At 38.7% G+C, this 23,096-nt stretch overlaps 2 protein-coding genes across 4 annotated transcripts; one reads left to right on the top strand and one right to left on the bottom strand.

The window, feature by feature from the left end:
* The first annotated feature begins 1,057 nt into the window (after nucleotides 1–1,057).
* LOC137725952 (uncharacterized) lies at nucleotides 1,058–9,569 on the top strand. 3 transcript variants are annotated; one of them, XR_011067565.2, is made up of 9 exons: nucleotides 1,058–1,754; nucleotides 2,737–2,862; nucleotides 2,961–3,158; nucleotides 4,805–5,032; nucleotides 5,203–6,327; nucleotides 6,812–7,099; nucleotides 7,522–7,984; nucleotides 8,170–9,199; nucleotides 9,294–9,569. XR_011067565.2 is itself a non-coding variant. In XM_068464799.2 (8 exons), exons 1-8 carry the CDS (start codon nucleotides 1,215–1,217, stop codon nucleotides 9,024–9,026), a joined length of 3,825 nt encoding a protein of 1,274 aa, XP_068320900.2. In that variant the 5' UTR covers nucleotides 1,063–1,214; the 3' UTR covers nucleotides 9,027–9,569. The 3 variants fall into 3 exon arrangements, 1 of the variants encoding a protein (XP_068320900.2); XR_015963080.1 differs by having other exon boundaries at nucleotides 1,078–1,754; nucleotides 9,298–9,569; XM_068464799.2 differs by having other exon boundaries at nucleotides 1,063–1,754; nucleotides 8,170–9,569.
* A 2,129-nt stretch (nucleotides 9,570–11,698) lies between these two features.
* On the bottom strand, nucleotides 11,699–14,573 carry LOC137725430 (transcription factor GTE7). Its single transcript, XM_068464103.2, has 4 exons — nucleotides 12,887–14,573; nucleotides 12,559–12,775; nucleotides 12,220–12,429; nucleotides 11,699–12,107 (listed from the first exon to the last, which is right to left on the bottom strand). The coding sequence occupies exons 1-3, from the start codon at nucleotides 14,321–14,323 to the stop codon at nucleotides 12,371–12,373; spliced, it is 1,713 nt and encodes a 570-aa protein (XP_068320204.2). The 5' UTR covers nucleotides 14,324–14,573; the 3' UTR covers nucleotides 11,699–12,107; nucleotides 12,220–12,370.
* Nucleotides 14,574–23,096: the final 8,523 nt, after the last annotated feature.

Here is a 23,096-nt window from a genome sequence, read left to right as displayed (position 1 = left end):
ACTGTACTGTACTTATGCTCTGACATCACATGTGAAATGAGTTTATACTCGCTCATCGCGCACTCTATTACTTAGGTACTTTTAGGTTTAGGTTTATACACATTCTCCACATCACTACACTTTATGGCTTTGACACCTTCTAGGTGTCGGCCATCACAGCTCGATTCAGAGTCCAAATGGACATTTCGGATCGGGGTGTGTCATGGCCTCTACTCGACATCCGTCTAAGGTCTAACACTTCTAGAATTCTGGCATTCGCTATTCATTCAAGAATGAAGGAGAAGGATTTCAGCCAAATGAATCGTTTTCTTTCTCTTTTAAGTACTTGCAGAAGAATTTTGTAATGAGATTTGAATGTTGCTGATAAAACTTGCCTTGAAGGTATCCTATCTCAATATATACCCACGTTTTATTTTATTTATCTATCATTATTGAAAATTCAACCCAATTTATTGAAATTTCTCTTTACACCCAACTAATTAAGTCAATTAATTATTTAAAAAACAAAAAAAAAACACAAATGTCAAACACAAAGGTTTTCTTCAAGGTGATGTAGTCATTGTACACATATGGATTGTTGGATTTTCAACATAACAAAAAATAAAAATAAAATACCAAATAATTCTAAAAAAAATTCAAATGTTTTTAACAACATATTTAAAACTAGACGCACTTAAGAAACTTAAAAAGTTCAACCATCTTCTTCATTTGCCTTTATCTTTAATTAATTATGCTTCTTTGTAATGTTGTGTTTTATTTTGTAATTACAATTAAATTATCGGAATTTAACACGGAGTTTTATTATCAAAATATAAATATTAAGTACGCAAGTGGCTCTTTACTACAGTAATAGAAATGAGTTAAGCCTTTGTATAACGACGTGAGTATAAACTCCGTTCGTGATTAAACTAATAATATTTATCGTTTGACAAAAAAAAAAAGAGCAATTTTATTGTTTTTGCCCTCCAATTGCCATTGCCCCACGTAACATGTCAGCCGTCAAGATCTATCGTGTGGCTCTTCTTAAAAACGCATCTAGCCCACAAAAATGACCTTCGTACTATAGAAGCAGCGCCTCTTCTGTCCAACCTAAACCCCCAAACCTAAACCCTTCTTCTTCTTTGGTTCTTCCCTTCCCATCAGCCTCTTTCTTTCATTCTCCCATTGCCTCCCATATTTCCACAATCCTAAGCTCCGATTGAATTTTGATTCATATGGGCAGTAAAAAGAGAAGCTCCACTTCCATGGAAGCTGCGACTGATGCTGTCGCTAACGATGGCGGCTTCAGTAATCTGAAGAAATCGAAGAAGGGCAAAACAAAGCAGGAGACAACAGAAGCTTCTGCCCCTTCTTCTTCTACCGCTCCCACCGCCGTCAAACCCATGGAGAGACAAAAGAAAAGGAAAGCTTTGGACAAAGTGAGGCGCCTCCACACTGCGGAGACCAAACCCAAAGAACCCAAAACAATGGAGGTGCCCGCTTCGTCTTCAACGAGCGGGGTTCTTCCGGAGTTCCATGTGGGTGTGTTTAAGGACTTGGCTTCGGCTGATGGGTCTCTTAGAGAAACCGCGGCGGAGGCTTTGGCTATGGAGTTGGTGGCCGTACAGAGAGCTTATGATGGCCTTGAGAATAAGGAGTTGATTGAAGGTGGAGTGAAGTTGGATGCCGAGAAGGATGATGGGTTGAATGATTGTGCGCCTTCCTTGAGATATGCTGTGCGGAGACTCATTCGCGGCGTTTCTTCATCAAGAGAGGTTTTCATTTTCCACCATTACTTTGTCTTACTTGATATGTGAATGTGGCATGGTATTCGTGTATTCGAATTTTTTTGTGTCATGGTTATGGTTTTAAGTTTGGGCTCTCTTGAGTTGTATGCTCCTTGATTTAATTGTTGTTGCTTTTAAGAGTGTAATGTGGGACACATTTGTATTCAAGTCTTGGAAGTATTTAGTCTTTAAGGAATCTAAGCTTTTGGAGCTTTGGTATATTTACATTAGTCATTGGTTGACCTTTGTAATAGGCTGTGGTTTATTATCTGATTTAATGCTCTCTCGATGCAAACTGTTTCTTTCTTTTGAAGCCTTCGTTCTTCAACTTATTTAGTTGAATTGCTTTCTTAAGTGAAGTTCATTATTATATCTCACTAAATGCAACCAGAAGCATTTTTGTTTTTCTGTCCTGAATCTCATCCAAGTTCAATATTGAAAGCTTCCAATTGCATGCAAGAGGCTTGGTTTAGGGGGATAAAGGATGTTTTGTAATTCATTTATGTACCTATAAAATGTGCAATAAAGTTTTGGAGACGCATATGTTAATGCGTTGAGTTCAATTTTGTGGGTTGTTGTAGTGCTTTTTTGTTAAAATCTATGCATGGTAATTTTCTATTAAATCTGTCAGTTCTGCAGATTATTATAATAAGTTACTAGTTTGAACCATTTCATGGTCAGAGACTGTATTTGAAAGTTTGAAAAATTTTGATATGTCAGTTGTGGCATGGCAATTTAGAATGTGCTCAACATCTTAATGAAATTCTACTTACATTAATAAGTTTTGTTAAATATTTTTCATTGAGAATTTGGCATGAGTTAATGTGTTCTGATATTAACTTGAAAACCTTCGAATATCACACAAATACATGTATTTAACAGTTTGATCTTGCCGAAATAAATTTGAGAAGCTAATGTAGTTCAACTTGTGTGGCTAACTTTTGTTATATGTACTATATTTCTTTTCCAGTGTGCAAGACAAGGGTTTGCATTAGGTTTAACTATTTTAGTAAGTACGATCCCCAGCATCAAGGTGAACTCATTGTTGAAACTTATTGTTGATTTCTTAGAGGTCTCTTCATCGATGAAGGGTCAGGTAGGCAAAACCTTTGCTTTATATTTCAAAGAATTCTTTGATTCAATTGCTGTATTTTCCCTAGAAAGTTTAGTTATTGCTTCCTCGTTGCATTGCAGGAACAAAGGGATCATCTTTTGGGTCGCTTATTTGCTTATGGTGCTATTGCCCGATCAGGAAGACTAGCTGAGGAGTGGGTTTCTGATAGAAACACTCCTCTCATAAAGGAATTCACTAGTCTTCTCATTGCCCTTGCATCAAAGAAGCGATACTTGCAAGAGCCTGTTGTTTCGGTTATTGTAGACTTGATCGAGAAGGTAAATTTTCCTGATCAACGAAATATTGCCTTGCATGTGGATGATATATAATCTTTATGCCTGGTCAATAACGATGATGATTTCAGCGATCTATGCCACAAAATTCAGTTCCAATCAAATGTTTGCAACATGATTGTTAAGTTTTTTTTTTCTTTTTTCAACTCATTGAATAAACAGAAATATTTAGACTGGCTGTATAAACTTAGCATGTTATGTCATTGGACTGTGTGTTATTTATTCATCAGCTCCTAAACCTGACTTTGTTGATCGAGTTACAACACCATGCAAATGGTCTTTTGAGTCTTAAATTTTTGTTGAATATAATTTTGGGTTTTGTTTAATTGTTTGTGTAAGAAAGTAGTCAACATTTGTTAGTGGTGAATCCCTGAAATGATTTTCTTAGCACTGGCCAAATTACCAACCAATCCATGAATTTAGTTGATCTGCAGGTAACTTTTCATCAATTATTCGGATTTTATTTATCAGCACAGACTAGGTAGCTTTAAAATTTGCCAAAATTCTCGACCTTGTCTTAGCTTTCCAATTGTTTATGCCTCTGTAGTACAGTAGGCTGGGCTTTTATTAAATTGTTCTATCCTAGATGTAAATGTACAATAAATTCAAATGGCCCTTGATTTGGTCATGCAGTTGCCGAAGCTTTTCATGCAGATTAATTTCTCTGCATTTCGTCAAGTGCCATCTCATTAAGGGACATGCCACTGTTTATAGCTTGTTGTCCTGTTTAAGGGACATGCCATAGTTCATATTCAATTTATTTTAGAAGACAGAAAAAGCAAGTAAAACTTGTGTCTTTTTATTTCTTTTCAGCATTGCTTTCATTTAGTGAAGATCATCCTGTTAAGTTTATTTCACTCACAATTGCGGACTTTATATGTTAGTTGCATTATTCTATAATGTATTCTACATTATTTTATTGAATATCCACAATAGATAAATCAACTGTAAAAATAAATATGGTGTCTGTGATTATGTGTTTCTAAATACAGCCTTCCTTTGTGCAAATTTTGTAAGACAATTTCGTACCTAAATTTTGTACTTTACTATAAATCATGCTTTGGTGTATAAGAACTGGTTAACATTGTAGCCTTTAGACAGCATCTGTAGGCTGCAGCGGTGGTTTCAACTGGTGTGGTTCTATGCTTTGAAGTCTACATTTTACAGCTTGATTGAGGATCTCTTTTCTTTGTCTTCTAACAGGACTTTCATGCTTGTAGTTCTAGTCAAGTTCAAGTGGTTAAATGATATAGAACTAGAAGGAAAAGAAAAGCATTTTTCATTCAAATATATTATCAGACCAGGCTATAACAGTTAGTCCCAGTTCCTTGGTAAGAATCCAGCCCGAAATTGAAGGGGTGGGATATAGAGAGAGAGTTTAAGTCTTTGTATTCTACACTTTAGTGAATGGTTCTTGTACGTACATTTTGCCATCATTTTGAGGGGTTGAAGCGTTTCCCCTTCTAGAATGTGTCCTTCTATGTGCAGAGACAGGGCTGTTGCTTCTGTTTCCACTGCTTTGTTTTAGCTCCTTGTTTTTTTTTAACCCGATTTTTTTTTATTGTGAATACATAAGTCCTTGCCATCATCATGTCCTAATACATTTACTTCTGTGTATTCTATATTTGCAGTTGCACTCAGAAGCTTTGCTGAATCACATTCTAGAGGCCCCAGGACTTATTCAGTGGTTTGAAGGAGCTATTCAAATTGGAAATCCTGATGCATTGCTTTTGGCTCTGAAAATCAGAGAAAAAACTCTTATTGAAAGTTCAAGTTTTGGGAACCTTTTGCCAGTTCCATTCAGCCCTGACAAACTGTTTTCTGCTGACCATCTGTCTTCTCTTGCTAACTGCTTGAAGGTAGTGTGGGTTTGTGTTTCTGTGTGCCAAATGTGTGGGTTTGTGTTGGTGTGTTCCATTTATGTGTGGGTGTGCATATTTTTCTGCATGATGGACATTTCTTTATGGAGGAAAATATTACTATTAACAAAACCATTCCTGAACTTTTTGGTTTGTGTGGAATATTACAGGAATCCACCTTTTGTCAGCCTCGTGTTCACAATGTGTGGCCTGTTCTGGTATACATGCTTTTACCTGATAGAGTTTTGCAGGCTGAAGATGCAATTTCTGTTTCAAATTCCTTGAAGAGGCCCAAAAAGAATCGCAAGTCTAGCTCTTCTGATGAAGAAATTGCTAAGAACTTCCAGTGCTTCTGTGAGGTGATCATTGAGGGATCGCTTCTAACATCATCTCATGACCGCAAACACTTGGCCTTCGATGTTCTGCTTCTTCTTCTACCAAAGTTGCCTGCATCTTTTATTTCAATTACTCTGTCATACAAGATTGTTCAGTGCATGATTGATATACTTTCTACAAAGGATTCTTGGCTCTATAAAGTTGTGCAACATTTTCTTAAAACTTTAACTGATTGGGTTGGGGATGATGATGTGAGAAGGGTTTCTGTCATTGTGGGTCTACAGAAACATAGCAACGGAAAATTTGATGGCATTACACGAACAAAAACAGTTAAGGATTTGATGTCAGATTTCAGAACAGAATCTGGTTGCATGCTGTTCATTCAGAACCTGTTGAACATGTTTCTGGATGAAAAGCATGCTACTGAGGAGCCTTCAGATCAGAGTCAAACGACAGATGACAATTCAGATATAGGTTCTGTTGAAGACAAGGAATCTGTTGGAACCATGGGAAATTCTGATTTTTTGAAAACATGGATTGTGGAATCCCTCCCCAGTATATTGAAAAATTTGAAACTGGATCCTGAGGCAAAATTTAGGGTCCAAAAAGGAATTTTGAAGTTTCTAGCAGTTCAGGGTTTGTTCACCGCATCTCTTGGGTCTGAAGTAACATCCCTTGAATTACAAGAGACATTTAGGTGGCCAAAAACTGCCATCTCAAGTGCCCTTTGCAGGATGTGTATTGAGCAGCTCCAGTTACTGTTTGCAAACTCTCAGAAAGGAGAGGGGTCACGTCCCTTGCTAAATTGCGTAGAGCAAAGTGACCTTGGCTCATACTTTATGCGGTTCCTTAGCACTTTGTGCAGTATTCCTTCCGTCTCATATTTTCGGCCTTTGGAAACCGAGGAAGAAAACACTTTGAAAAAATTGCAAGCAATGGAAACTTCACTCTCAAAAGAGGTACTTTCTTTGGCCGTTTTCAGTTCCATGTAATTATTTGTCAGGTACTTTCTCAGAAGAGGTACTTCACTCCACATAATTATGCATCTGATCAACCTAAATTTCTTTTGATTTCAAGTTGAGTTTCAAATTTTAGATTGGAAAAAGTTGGATATGACCCCCAATATGTCATAAAACATGGAATCAGTGAGATTTTTAAAATTAGGGGATGGTGTTTCTGATGCGTTATTTCCTAGTAAAGGCCTCTTTTTTTGTTGTTTTCATCCGACTCAAGATAGGTTTAATTCTATTGATGCCTTATTCGGGGGTCTTGTAAATGGTGTGGTCTTACCTTCTAGGCCATCTTCGGCAGAACTACTTTGAACTCAAGTTTAAGATGCATGCTTGTTAATTAATTCTATTTTAGTCCTTCAGTTTCTTTGTTGTACTGTCCTTTCCATGTTTTTTGGCATGACATGAAGCTTCTTGAATGCTTCAATTGCAGGAAAGGAATTGTCAGCTTACTAGTGATGCAAATAGGTTGCATGCACTAAGATACTTACTCATCCAGCTCCTTTTGCAAATGCTCCTTCGACCAAAGGAATACTTAGAAGCAGTCTCTGAGCTTATGATATGTTGTATGAAAGCTTTTCCTGTTGCTGATCTTCTTGATGCCCCTGGAGAAGATGACTTGGACGATGAGGGTGCACCTGCCATGATGGATGTTCTTGTGGATACATTGCTTTCTTTGCTGCCAGAGTCATCAGCTCCCATGCGAACTGCAATTGAGCAGGTGTGATGGATGTTCTTGTGGATACTTGAATTATCTTACATATATGCTATGTTGGAATGTTAGGAATTTATTTGATATTACAATGTTTTGATTTTTATTTATGTAGTCAGACAATTTATCTCTGAATGATAATCATGTGCTTTCACTGATACTTTACTGGAATTGTTCTTTTTAATTCTGTAATTTGATTAGTTGGGCTGTTTAATTCTCTCTTCTGATGCTAGACTAGTATATTTTGTGCTGGAGGTACATTATTAGATACCAAATTGATGAACTAGAATACTGCAGTGCATATATGTTTAGAAATCTTCCTGTGTATGTGTGTACTTGTGTGTGTATGTGTGCCTCTGTGCGTGCACGCGTGTGGGGATGTTTTAAGCAAAACCTAAAAAGACTAATTATCTGGAGTCCATGTCTTGTAGGTTTTTAAATGCTTCTGTGATGATATCACGGATGATGGTCTGTTGCGGATGATGAGGGTCATCCGGAAGAATTTGAAACCTGCTAGACATCAAGATGCTGATAGTGATGACATTTTTGATGATGAAGAAGATGATGAAGATTTTCTTAAAATTGAAGAAGATGAGGGAATTGACAAGGCTGAGACAGGTGAAACAGGTGACAGTGATGAGCAGCCAGATGACTCTGAGGCCGACTCTGAGGCTGCTGATGCGGTTGAGGCAGTTGGCAAAGAAAATCCTGAAGCTTCTGATGATTCTGATGGAGGAATGGATGATGATGCAATGTTTCGAATGGATACTTATCTTACCCAGATCTTCAAAGAGCGAAAGAATCTAGCTGGGGGTGACACTGCACATCACCAACTCATGCTGTTTAAGCTTCGTGTTCTTTCATTGCTAGAAATTTACCTACATGAAAATCCAGGCAAGTGTGTTTTATTCAAATTACTTGAAATACGGAAATGGCTTACAACATGTTTTGCAAGCACGAATTAAAAAAGATATTTTTTTCATTTAAATTTAGCTCGTTGGGTTATGTGTTTTATAATGAAATTGGGATTTATAGATCTGATATCTGTATTTGTGCACCTGGTTGACTCAATTAAACAGGCAAGCCGCAGGTTTTGTTGGTGTACTCAAACTTAGCTCGGGCATTTATTGAACCACCCAGTGCAGAAAGTAGTGAACAGCTAGGACAGCGTGTATGGGGGATACTGCAAAAGAAAATTTTTAAAGCAAAGGACTATCCGAAGGGTGAAGATGTGCAATTATCTACTTTAGAATCTTTGCTGCAAAAGAATCTGAAGTTGGCCTCAAAACCTATTAAGAGAAAGAAATCCGCAACCAACCTGTCCAAGAAGAAACAGTCAGCTTCGTGGAACCGACACAAAATGATTACTAGCCTTGCACAGAGCTCCACTTTCTGGATTCTGAAGATCGTTGAAGCAAGAAATTTTCCAGAGTCTGAGCTGCAGAGGATTTTTGATGTTTTCCAGGGAGTTCTAGTGGAGTATTTCAATAGTAAAAAGTCTCAAATCAAATCTGGATTTTTGAAAGAAATATTTAGAAGAAGGCCATGGGTAGGGCACCATCTGTTTGGCTTCCTGTTGGAGAAATGTGGCACTTCAAAGTCAGATTTTCGGCGAGTGGAAGCACTTGATTTGGTGAGTGAAATATTGAAGTCCCTGGGCTCCACTGATGGAAGTAGCCAGGAAGCGCTGAAGAATATCATGAAAAGCCATCTGCCGAAACTCTGTCGTCTGATAGAACACTTGCTGACAAATATATCAGAAAAACAGTCGAGGCAAGCTGAAGCGCGGAAGTTTTGTAGCAGGATCCTTCAGATGATAACAACCCTTAAGCTGACGAAGTCTTTCCTTAAAAATTTATCCCCAGATGCTCATGCCAAGTGTGAATCACAACTCAGTGCACAATTTATTAAAATGAAGACAGTACCACATGAGTGAAACTTGCTGAGCTCATGAAGGAATTATGTTTCGTATTTATGTTAAGGGAAGCTTCTTTCAGTCCCCAAACAACAATACTCAGAAGCAGTTTGTGGTAATACCAATCACCATTTTTGACTTTTGGAACAAGATTGAGCTGATACTTGCTCTTCGACGCCAGTTTCTTGAGGCAGGTACGTGTTATAACTTGAAGGAACTTTCCGTCGGTCAAACATTTTTGAGTTTGTGATTTCATTTGGCAGTTATTTATATGAGTAGTTTTTTCAGACAGGAAGAGTTTAGGGGGTAGCAGGAAAGTACGTACTTGGAACAAGGTTTCACTTATTTTCAATCGAAGAACTTGCGGTGCTAGAATTCCCGGACATCTCTTGTATTGTACTTGATTCATAATTTGTTTTTTCAAGTGTATGCTGCATGAGGTGGTGGGCTGATTGGTCTGTTTTGTGCACGCGTTTCGAGTATTGACGCTTTCTGTTTTGGGATCAGCATTTTGAATTTGAACACACTATCAAATGACAGATTGGGACCATTTGCAAAAGCAAACAGGATTTTGACATTTCGAAATGTTTAAAATTCTTTTTCCTCTGTTCCCTGGAACAGCAGATGGAGACACCTTTTTCCCAAGTCCGAAAATGACCTGAAATTGAGGTCAACAACAGCATAAAACTGAACGAACAAGACTTGGTGGTACTACTGTTTTGAGTTTCCGATGTGTTAGGAATCTTATCATCTTGCTTGGTTTCGTAATTTCATTACGAGATATTGCTAGAATTAGTCGCTCATGAGCCCGTGGAAACAAAAGCAGGTGGATCCCTTTGTTTTGGATCTCAGTACAGGGGGTTCCGATTTTGATTTGTGAAAAAACAATGAAAATAATAATAATAATAATATTAAGGCATTAATTTGGGGACCATGAGGATGCACAAGTATAAATAGCGAGTCACACGTTTATATGGGATCAAACCAAACCCATTCCAGCCGTAGAGAATACACATTTTCAGTTTTCAATTTAACTTTGTTGGGGATTAGAATTTGGAATATCAATTTTGATTGAAGCAGGCAGGCAGCCGTTTTCTATTTTATTAGGGCAGGCAGCAGATGCACAGCCACATCTTACCTTTTTTCAGAAAATGATACTCTTTTTAATTTCTCACACTTATTTAATCATGTGTGTTACTTTTATTTTGATATATATTCAATCCGATGATAAAAAATGATATAATATTCAATCCAACGATAAAAAATGAAGGCGCAAGTTTGCTGATAGTCAGCTAGTCTTAGTGGCAATGGAGGAGGAGTAGCAGAACACATGCTCTAAGACCAGTTCCACCGTGGGCTATTGCACAGTGGACTGGCGTTGGAACAGGGCCATATAGCCCGAGGGACTTGGTCCAACGTGTGCTAGCGATGGAGCCTGAGCAGGCCTGAGGGAGAGGCCCATAACGAGCTGCTAGCCTGAGAGACCGAAGGCAACGTGACGTGGGCTGACATCAGGGCGACGTCTGTCACAATATAAAATTAATAAAAATATATAATATTAATAAATAAATAATAAGAAAAATTAAAAAAAATTGTAAAACCCAACAGGCTTCAAACTCAACGGCTCTTGCTGGAGTTCGTCGCCGAGGCTGATGAACACCCACAAACAAATGGTAGAGATCCAGTGCCTCCTTCGCCACAGCTATCGCCACACCCCACACTGCCTTCACCCCCACGCACTCGCGATCCCCTTCCTTCCATTGGCGCGCCCAGATCGCACGATTTGGGATTTCTTTTTGAGAGAGAGAGAGAGGGGAAGATCAGGACCGTTGATGGAGGCTAGGGTGGGTGGGATGGTGAAGATGGAGGAAGAGAGGCGAGGAGGGTTTGGGTGTGTTGGGGGGGACACGGGTTAAAAATCTGGGTGTGGGTGTTTATTTTGGTTTCTTGTTTTTTGTTTTTTGTTTTTTTTTAATATTTAATTAATTAATTTTTTAATAGAAAGTGGTACAACGAGACCGATTAAAAATTATATTCGAAATTATAAATAAAATTATTTTTTATTATTTAAAAAAAAAACTAATATTTTATTATCTATTGCTAGGGCTATTTAGTGTAAAGATGAAGATGCAAAAGACAATTACTATTCATTAAAGACAATTACTTTTCACTGAAAGGATAGCCCTGTGGGGGCCCTTAAGACACCTGGGTAGATAGCCCTATAGGGCCTTAGACACGGTAGAACTGCTCTAAAGAGATACAAAGGCTGGCAACTTATCATGCCTCCTCGACTGCAAATAATACTTCGTCATTTTTATTTAATCATATATTATATATCCAACGCATACCTAAATTGATATTTAATTACCTCACCACCCATCACGGGTTGATTATTATAGAAAGAATTTCTAACCTAACTTGCAAATTTGATTTGGGATGATAACGAGAGCAGAACATGGGCCCTCGAGACTCCGATACCGTTAAGGATAAAAAGTTTCAACCCTCCCTCTTCCATAGAGAGTAGAATCTCTTTGTTTGGAGAGGAGGTAACGGCCACTTCTTTTCTGGCTCTACTTAACCAAATCAAATGATCCCATCCCTGCCTTAATTCCGTGCTTAAATTAATTAATCAAAATCAAAGCAAAAAAGATGAAAAAAGGAGTAGAGAGGCAGGAGGAGGCACAACATGAGCATAATGTAAATGGGGAAAATTATGTACTCACTCTGTAAAATATTGTGTACAAATCTCTCTCTCTCTAATCTCTCTCTTCCCACTACTAACCCCCATTCCTCTTTCCTTCTTTCTTTCCACTACTCGTAAGTTTCCCTACAATTTTTACCACCTCTCTCTCTCTCTCTCTCTCTCTAACCCACCTACAACAAATTTTTTCTTCACATTTCTTCACATTTCTTTGTTTTTACACCTCCAAGCAAAACTACCAATTCCCACTACTACTACTTCTACCAAATTCCCCAACAACTGCAATGCATGCAGCAGCCACCACCACCACCACCGCCACCGCCACCAGCCGACCATCACACAAGAAGTAGCTCACACATCTAACTTCTGCTCAGTAGTTCCGATTCCGACAACTCCCGATCCTGCTCGCATCAACACAGTCAGCAATACAATTCAGCTCACGTTTCACAAACCATAATCAGCAGCAGCAGCAACATCATAATATCGTAAAGAAGCAATTACAGCAAACCTTACCTCAACAAAGCAATCGACCCATACAGTTAAAGGCCCTCCTTCCCACATGGAAAGCATGCTCTTTAGCCAGCTTGCTTCCTTCCCACATGGATCTTTTCTTCCATGTCTGTCTTCCAATCTAATGCAATTCTAATGCAATTGAATGCACAGACTAGGATTGAACGTTATCGTCATCTGAGTCACTCCCTGAAGAACTACCAGAATCTGAATCTGCAAACATCCCACCCCGCAAGACATTTAAGCTCTCTCTCTCTTTGTTTTGTTTTTTCATTCTAATTCAGAAACAGTAAAACTTCATTTACACCAAATCTAAATCCATATTTCAGTTTTGGGTTATACCGCTTGATGAGGAGGAGCCACTGCTCGAACTACCAGAGCTGCTTGAACTGTCACTACTTGCATGGCCACCTACATCTTTCTCAATCTCCACTGGTGGGAAGCTGCTCATTGGCATGTCATCGCCAATGTCCACATCTTCATCTCCTGCTTCACCTTTTTTCGACCTCTTTGGCTCTGCTGTTGCTGCTACTTCAACTTTCTCACTCGCAGCTTGATCCTAAAACAGCAAAAAAATCACAATTCCAGTAAGCAAACATTGTGCAAGCAAAATCATAGTATAAACACAATGCCATTCTAAAGAAACTTCAAAACTCAATCAGGCACTTACCCCGTGGCCTCTGTTTGAAGCAATGTTGCTATTGCTGTTGCTGTTGGTGTTGCCCATCAATGCTTGCCGCTTTATCTTGCTAACCATCTTCTTCCAATTCGTCACAAGCCGATCAAGCTCCCAAAGGGTCTCCGTATCGACAGCCTCAATGTCAAGCTCAATCTCATCCCCATCCTGCTTCAAATGCCCATTCCTCTTCCTTATAATCTGCACAACCTGCTCCATCTTCTCCTGAGGCAAACTCTGCAACCCAATTCCCAACTTTTGCTTCTCCTCCATACTCATATCCCTCTTGTTTGGGTCCTTCGCCTTTGGCTTCGGCTGCTTCAATGGCTTCACTCCAGACCCCTTCAACTGTGAGTTCGTCCTCACAGGAGAAGATTGCGCCAATGCTGGATTTGACAACGGGTTTGATGAGCTCACAGGAGCTGGAACGGGAGATGATCGGACTGGCGGAGGCCGAACCGGCTCAGGTTTCTTGTCGATCCGAACAGGCGTCTCCCTCCTCGAAACCCTCTCGGGCTCAACATGGTTCCAGGAACTCGCCTGCAATTCCTCATCAGAACCCTTTTCGGACCGGAATTCATCTCCGTGTTTGTCAATCAGAGGCTGAAACAACTCCTCGAACCTCGAACGAAGCTGATTGGCATAATTATACACCTCGTGGCCTTGGGGATTGTACCGCATGGCATTCTCGAAAGTCAATCGTACATCAGCTGCGAAATCAGAAGGCGTTGAATAGAGACCTTTGGCAAGATTGGTTTTGACAGTGCCGAGATCCATCGGCTTCTTGATGATGTCGTAGTAATCATGAAGGCCCAACGTAACTACATCAACCGGCCTGTTGAAGATCCAGGCGTACTTCTGCTTCATCAGCTTGGATAAAACCTGCCCACAATTCTTCATAGAATCCCCGTTTTCCAAATGCGACCTCTTGGAATTCGAACTCGATTCCTTGCCGTGAGCGATCGGCAAGGACCGTTTTGACCCAGCCATCTTCTTATTGCCGATCGGCTTCTTGTGAGCCGACTTAGGGTTGAAGTCGCCGGCTTCAATTTGATTCTTGAGAACGCGAATCTGGTCGAGCTCATAGAGGAGGCGGTTCTTGAGCTCAACCAGCTCTTTTCTCGAATAGCTCGCGATGTTGAAGCTGACGTATTGGGACTGAACGGGATTGACGTCGTTCGTGTTCGATCGCCGATGGTGGTTGATCGACGAAGCGTCGTCTGATGCAGTCTGAGTGACGGCCGGCGACTCATCGTTAAAATCGGAATGATGAACTTGGAATTGTCGCTTTTTAGGGTTAGGGTTACGGTGAGTGTTTGAAGAAGAAAAGGGAACTTTCCCCATGAATCCTCCTCGGGCTCCGGCTCCTCCACCTCTGGGTTGCTGCGGCCAATTGGGTTCGTTCCGGTTCGCTAAGACGGCGGACGCCATAGCTGTACGGTGTTCGAAGCTTCGCCCTCGGCTAGGGTTCCAGTTGAGCTCCGGCTAGGGATTCTCAATGCAGGTGAAGGACGAGGCACCATGAATCGGCCCCGACGTGACCCACACGCGCCTCAAAGAAATTGGCAGAGAGAGAGAGGGACGAAGAAGTTTTTGCGTAGAGAGGTTAGGGTATGTGGGATTTTACCCTTAATCTGAGCGAGGAACGAGAGGAGGACCAGGCCGCTTCTTAAAGGCGGCCAGATCTACCCGAGGACGTTTCGGGCACCTTTATGACCGTCGATTGGGCCAGGACCGTTGATCCGACGGTAGAACATGAATTCCTTGCTGCCCGTGGAACTGACCGCGTGTTCTGGCAGGGACGGTAGGGATGGAAAAGGCGAGTGCACGTGGCCGAATGTGGACCGTTGGATTTCCAGCAAGGGTTTCCTCGAGGCGGGATCTGTAATTTGGAGTTTGATTTGGGAGTGAATTTGGAATGAATGTTTCGTGCATTTAGGGCTTTTCCAAAGTGAAGCGTGGGGTCCACATCCGATGACGTGGACTGGGCTGGGTCATGTGGGACTGTGCGTTCCGCCGTAAACGAGAAGTTAAGCACACGCGCAGTGAGGGGGCAGTGATCCCGTGCGAAACTCCCTTTGGTTTTCAAGGGCACTATGGTAAATGCAAACAAGATACGGGGTTACGAAAAACGACAATTTATATCCAGCCTCGTAGCGACACCTGAAACGACAAGAGTTTCACGCTCAGAAAAAATTTAAAACAATAATAAAAGAACACCTGCACTTTAATTTTTTTTTCTTTTTTAAAAGAAATTCCTCAAAATATAAGCCCTCTTATTAAACCTGACATTCGTGTCGTGTTTCTCGTTAACTTAACGGGTTATATTGTGTAATAGTCATTAAAGTAAACGGATAATATAACCCAATCCGAAATCAACCAATTAATATTATCTGGTAACATGACCCAACCCGTTATCCGTTAAGAAAAATATATTTTAAATCAATAAAAATGAAAATGAAAAACATAATTTGACCCAAAAAAATGTAAAACATAATACTAAATTAGTATATATATACTAAATTTCGGAGTTGACCCCTTTATGAAAGTTGTAAAACTTTTCATTACGAGTGATTACATTTTTCACACTTCTACAATAATTTTTATTAATTTTGCACTCAAATAAAAAATATTGTTCATGAGATTTGGAGGGTTTTAAAAATCTAAACGACCATGTAACCATCGTCTAAATGTTGAGGATGCAATTATAAATGTTTATTATACTTTCACATCTTTCAAACTTATACATTAATGATTATCAATTTTGTTTATTTTGAACTCCTTAAAAATACTATTCATGAGAGTTTGTATGGTTTTAAAAATTCAAATGATCATATACCCATTCTCAAAGCGTAAAGGATGCGACTACGAGCGTTTTTATATTTTTTCATATTTTTAGCACATGTAAATTAATTATTATAATTTTTTTTATGTGTTTGGTATTTTTAAATTACTTGATATTTTTATTTTTAATGTGTTTTATTGTCACATCCCGACCCGGGGTCCATCACATCCCGGGCCCGCTCCACCACCGTAACACGATATTGTCCGCTTTGGGCCCCGACCACGCCCTCATAGTTTTATTTCTGGGAACTCACACGAGAACTTCCCAGTGGGTCACCCATCATGAGAATGCTCTCGCGCACTACTCGCTTAACTTCGGAGTTCCCATGGAACCCGAAGCCAGTGAGCTCCCAAAATGTCTCGTGCTAAGTAGGGATGAGAATATACATATAAGGATCACTTCCCTAGGAGATGTGGGATGTTACAATCCACCTCCCTTAAGGGCCTGATGTCCTCATCCGCGCACCACGCCCAGGGTTAGGCTCTGATACCAAATTGTCACATCCCCGCCTGGGGTCCACCACATCCTGGGCCCGCTCCACCACCGTAGCACGATATTGTCCGCTTTGGACCCCGACGACGCCCTCACGATTTTGTTTATGGGAACTCACACGAGAACTTCCCAATGGGTCACCCATCATGGGAGTGCTCTCGCGCGTTACTCGCTTAACTTCGGAGTTCCTATGGAACCCGAATCCAGTGAGCTCCCAAAAGGCCTCGTGCAAGGTAGAGATAGGAATATACATATAAGGATCACTCCTCTAGGCGATGTGGGATGTTACATTTATGATTTTTAATCTCAATATTTGCCTATAATATACTATAAAAATAAATAAATAAATAAAACTTAAATTTTAAAATTTATATAGAATAATAATTAATAAACAATATATACATATTCATTATATAAATTGCATTTTATAGTAAGTTGTTTTTTAGTGGTTTAAAAAATTAAAATCATCAAAATAACTTTTTTCTTATTGTGTCGAAACAGGTTACCTGCGTGTCACTCTCGTGTAACCTGTTAAGGATCTGTTATTAACGGGTTATTATCGTGTGACCTGATAATGATCCGATTAGTTATCGTGCTGACCCGAAACCATTATTTTCGTGTCGTTTACGACAATGTTAACAAATCGTGTAAGAAATTGTCATGTCTACCTTTTATGATCTTGTGCGCGTTAGTGTATGGTTGAACAATATGGCCCGCATGTCTAGAGAAATGAGTCAGATTAATTAATTTGGATAATTGTAATTGGAAGAGCAGGTTTGGTTGTTTTTTATTTATTTTATTTATTTTTATTTTAGTACAACGATATATTTTAAAATAAGAGAATGGAATGTTTCGCTTAAGTCACACAATAGGCAACCTAATTTAGTATCAAATTTGTCATTCACAAGATTCAAACCTAAGACTTCTCAGTTACAAATAAAGAAGAATAACACCAGACCATAGTATTAAGTGGCGGTTCGATTGTTAATTATGGTAAAATAGTTGTATTGATATGTTTGTATTTATTCATAAAAATAAAATATTAAGATTCTTAGAACTGCATCATTTAGCAACATGATTTTGGACAAAAAGAGAGGGAGTATGATTCTCTCCCCTTCTACTCATTATCCCCTTCTCTTTCATTCCGTTCACTCCTATTTAAACAGTCACGATAAAGTCACATCACCATCTTATTTGAAATTTTTATATATAAAATAAATAAATTAAAAAAAAGACAAAAAAGACAAAAAAAAAAAAAAAAAAAAGCGAGAGGAGAGAATGGAAGGGGATGATAATAAGAGGGGAGAGAATTCTACTCCAAAAGCGAGTGGTCTGTTTAAGGAAAGAGAAATGCTAAGAAGATTCTTTTAAAGTGTGACTCACCATGGGGTTTTCATCACCTTATGTTTTGACATAATGTTTTATAATGTTGACACGTAAATTGTGAAAAAAACATGAAGTGACAGAGAGTTCATACAAAATCTCACTGTTAAGAGAACCTTTGGGTGTTGAATTTGGAAATTGGATTTGAGAGTTGAAATGATGGAAATTGGATTTGAGTGTTGAATTTATATTTCCACGATGCTTATTTGATAATTTATAGAAACAATATTGTTAGTGAGACACCTAATTCATATAAGATGGATTAATGAACCTTTGAACTGGTAATTACGTAAGATCTACACAATTTCCCAGCAGCCATGCCAAGTCATGAGAGAAAGAGAACCTTGTGATTTTTCAAAATTTATAGTTTTTCAAATTAATTTTTTATTAATTAAGATATAAAATTGAAAATAAGAAATTGTACTAATGCAACAATGCTTAACACTTGGCAAGTTGTAAACGATGTGATATTGCAACTCAGCATGATTTAGTGACAAGTTAAGTCACACACAAGGTTTTTTTCCAATGCGAAAGTGAATAGAGATAAACAAATCCCAATAATTAATATCTCATTATATAGTGAAGTGTTTTAATCAGTGTGTTTGGATCGAGAAAATAAATTTGTAAAATGTAATAACTGCATTCAATCCGTCCCCTACTCATTCCAAAAACGAAGCATCTGCTTGAAATGACATAGCTTCGACCCATTAATCTTGCAATGTGACTTTTAAAATATGTTCGAAAGTGTTGACTAGTAGGCTCAAAATAATCTTGCCCAGTGTGATTTCTACTACACTAAGTAAAAGGTACTCCAGTAGCATTTAAAGAAATCAAATGTCCATCTCTTAAAAAATTTGTAAAATTTGTCATGTACATATTCAGATTTCTATCCCCTTCCACTTTCTCATCCATATTAACAATACTTTAAAGTCTCCTATGCAATTAAGTCCTAAACACTCACATTTTTTTTTCCCATACAAACTGAATCAGATATCGGAGATCTATTGGCCAAACCAAACCCCCCCCCCCCCAAAACCTCGTGGGTGCATGAGGATTTGATTCGTAGAGATTGAAGACGACATATTTTTGCTACTACAATCCTACTATAGATTTAAGTAAAAACTATGTTAATCAATAATTTAGCTTCTAAATGCTATTAATTCACACTAAATTACATCTTGATCTCGGTCTCCTAATTATTTGATCATCAAATCATATGTAATTAGAAGTAGTTCAAGCATTCCTAGCACAAAACCAAAATGGTGAAAATAATTTAGAGATGGCTAATACATAAAGATGCAGCAAATTATTTATATAATATAAAGTTTGGTTAGGGAAAATGGCTATACATATGTATGCATCGATCATATCGAAACCTAAATATATTCTTCAGATTGTACATAAACACATAGCAAATAATATGATTATCACCAGCAAAAGAAGGATCGATCACTAGCTTAACCAAGCGACTTTTTCCATCAGTCTATGGGGGTTTTTCTCTCTGGTTGTGAGAGTTTTAACAGCTTCAGTTTCTCCCCCTCTCTTCCTTCTTCCTCCTCTCCCTTCATCAGTCTTTCCCTCCGATTACCGTTTTGAGAGTCGACGGCCGGGGAATTTCCTTTTTACTTTATGCGTTTCTTTCTCATCCTAGTCCCCATCTTGCAATCCATTTCCCTCAAGCCTAGACCTTCCATATTTCCACCACCAACCTGTAGATCCGACCATTTCCATCATTTTCTTCCTACCATCTTCATTTTCCCTTAACCAAACATCAAATCTTAAAGTTTTTGGGCTGCTTCTATTTGATGGGGATTAAGATTTTATCAGATGTTTTTACTTTTGAGCCTACTGTTTTTATGTCTTCTTGTATCTATTTATTGCTGGTGTCGTTCTCCAACCTTACCACATTTGTGGATTTCACATCTACGGTGGTGGATTTAGTTCAAGGGTCATGTTTCACCCATCTTTGATCGATTGAGGATGATGCTGGTTGCTAGCTCCTGTTGGATGCTACAACACCATCATCTCAAGATCTACTGTCGAGGCTTCAGTCTCCTCTTTGATGCTCGGGCCTCTGCTGGCGGCAACAACATGAAGGTTGCAGAAGATGTTAAGGTTTCTTTGTCTTTTGGTTTTTTATTTTTTCTGTTATGGGCTCCAATGTCTAAATTGGGCTCTTACTTTTGCCATTTGGATCCCATCTGGATTCAAATTGTAAGGATCCTCACATCTTAGTCATTTATCATATATCATGCAGTCAGAAATTATTTATCTTTCTTTATTTAAAATTAAATACAAATAATACCTGATGAAAATTGATCGCACGATGCATGATAAACGACTAGGATATGAGGATCCCTAGGATCCCCACAAAAAGGATCCGAAGAGGATCTTTTTCCCTTACTTCTGTTTATATGGAGGGTCCAATCCAATGTCTTGTGCTTACTTTTGTATTTGGACCTTCTTTGCTGTAATTTTTCTTTGTTGGTAATAAAGTTACCTTTGACCACTAAAAAAAAAAAAAAAACAAGGATCGATCAACTAACACGGAAATAATCATATAGTTTGGTAGTTTTTTTTTTTCTTTTTTATGTACGAACAATATTATTTACTATGATACCCCGTCGTAAAATTGTTGTATTTGTTAAATTATCGAATGTATGAAATTACCAAATTGCTCTTGAGGCATGAACGTTGACTTTCGTTGACCGTCTCAACGTAACGCGTATGACTAATTTTCTTAGTTTATTCTTATTGTACTCATCGCCATGTACGCGTGGGTATAAACGGATTCAAATTTGGACTTGTAACGAAGATTTTATGTTAAGAAACGTCGAATGTTTTTCAAATATTTCATGTTTCGTCTTTAGCGACCTCAATGTGTGAGCCACTGGGGCCCATAATGGATTCTTGTCCCCTAATCCCCTTCCTTTCCCCCCTGTGACCCTCTCTTCCATCTTCCCTTTATTATTTTCTAAAAAATATCTTTCTTTTTAAGCTCTCTCTCTCGGCCCTCTCCTTTCTCTCTTAAACCAACCCTCCCCAAGGGCACAAGCACATAACAACAAACAACAATAACCATGACTACACCACCACTGTCCCTTGTAGTTCATGTGAGTTCTTGAACCAGAAAAGAAAAGAAAAATCATTTGAAAACCCTTCCCCAAGCTACATTGTGCAAGGAACTTCTCCGACGAATTCTCGCCATTTCCGGCGAAGGTAAGCCTCAAATTTGATCCCTATCATTGTAGATCATGTCTAGGTTCACGATTAGTAAATTTTTTGGTGGTTTTGGTGGTGTAGAAGCAGGGAAAGGCTCAAAGAAAGTCACTGTGCAAATCTGGAATTTTCCAAACTGTAGTCATTTGGCCATTTTCTAGCCATTTTTCCAGCTAACTCCAGCCACCACTTGGTCCCAACTTGGTATGAATCTCTTCTCCACATTCCTAACTACATTTTATCTTTTCAATCACTTGATTTGGACTTGTATCAAGCTTGGAATGGGCTCTTGAACTTGGAGATTCCCAAATTTTCGAAGGTGGTGCGTGGGTGCATGTGGAGGGCTACCATGGCCGGCACGTGGAGTACAATCATCTTCGTTGGAGGTATTATGCTCCGCCGTCCATGGCGGTGCTGACGAATTTTCCAGCATGTGCAGTGGCCCATGGCGGCGAGTGGGGGAACTCAAGGTTCCCCTTAGGTTTGTCGACGTCATGAATCCGATTACGATGTCTGTTTTTCCAAATTCAATCGTTTTAGTATAGTTTTATTAATTGGTCCCTTTATGTGCTTAGGTGCGTTTGTTAGTGGCGTTTCTATCCAGCCTAGTTCGAACGGTTGTTCGACGACAGAGTATTTGTGAGTGGACCCCTTCCAAAATGAATGATTTAATTACTAGAAGTGCATACATGAAAAGCATGATTTTATGACTACGTTTTTTGAAACGTTTATGAGTAAATCGGAATTACACTTTATGAAATATCATGCTTTATCGAATTTACGTTATTGAGATACTAATGAATGTGATTTATGATATGATGCTTGAGCTATTTGAGCTCCGATGAGATATATTTTGGAAAGATTATGTTCATGATTTTATGTGTTTACTTAGTGGATATTCATACATATGTGCCTTCAGGCCGGCGATGTAGTGCCTTCAGGCAAATGATATACATGCCTTCGGGCGGAAGATATTTATATATGCCTTCGGGCAATTGTGATACCACTACTAAGCTCACCTTATAAAATATATGTTTTTTGAAGGTTTTATAACATGCTAGGGTTTTTGGAAAACCTATTACTTATTTGCTATATGAGTTTTTCTAAAATTGGGGGTTAGTACGTTTGAAGAGTAATTGTTTTAGTATTACTTATATATAAACTTGGTCTACTCATGTTTTGTTTTGCGCCCCCCCTCAGGACCTAGGAATGAGGCATACGACCTGAGCTACGAGGCATTCCCATATCAGTGAATTTGTGTCCTCCTCTCTGCATAGGACATGTCTTGTAATCGCACTTTCTAATATTCCTTCTACTTGTATTTCGAATTAGTAGTATGCTTTGAACATGTCATGCACTATCACTTTTAATTTGTTGGCAGTTAAATATTATATTTTATTAAGGTTTGTACTTGACTACTTTATTGCGTTTTACATGTTTTACATGTTTTATTATATGCATGTTTTACATGTTCTCGGCATATGCATTCATGAAATGGCTTGCGTCACCCTCGGGTGTCATCTAGCACGTAGCCATCCCGTTGTTCTTCAGACACCGGGATCAAGGCGTGTCATTTACACTAAGGGGGTTGGAGAGTGGGTTAAGCCTCACAATAGACTATCAATAATGTGGTTCAAATTCGCCTTTAGTGAGAATTGAACCTAAGACTTTTCACTTACAAGTAAAGAGAAATATCACTAGACCGTAATATTAAGTGACATATATAGTTTGGTAGTTAGAAAAGAATAAAATAACAAGTAAAATACGCACGTACTTACCTTGAAGATGTGGACAAGGGTAACCATACCTATGCTCATTCATCTCTAACACAACACAATGATCGAGTGCCACTCAATACTACGATGTGGTGGTATTCTTCTTCACTTATAAGTGAGAGGTCTTGGGTTCAAATCTCATGTATAGTGAATTCGACATCAAATTAGATTACCCATTGTGCAGCTTAGCCTAACTCTTTCTTCCCTTAGTGTAAAATATATCGTTTTACTATAAAAAATAAAAAATAAATTAAAAAAAAACACAATGATCGAGTGAAAACACCAGATCGAAGAAACACTAACTACATATATTTTGATAAGTTTATATAAATATGGTTAAGGTACTCAATTTACGTCTGTGACGACCCGTCCTGAATAAATATATATTTTCTCCCCGAATGTGTGAAAATGACAATTATGCCCTCGTTGGCTTGGTGACGTGGATGTACATATATAGTTTTAAATTATTTTTCCTGCTGATGTGATCAAA

This window comes from Pyrus communis, chromosome 5 (genome assembly GCF_041283825.1).
Source record: "Pyrus communis isolate YQ-2024b chromosome 5, ASM4128382v1, whole genome shotgun sequence".
Lineage (NCBI taxonomy): Eukaryota > Viridiplantae > Streptophyta > Magnoliopsida > Rosales > Rosaceae > Pyrus > Pyrus communis.
This window is presented reverse-complemented; position numbering and strand designations above follow the sequence as displayed.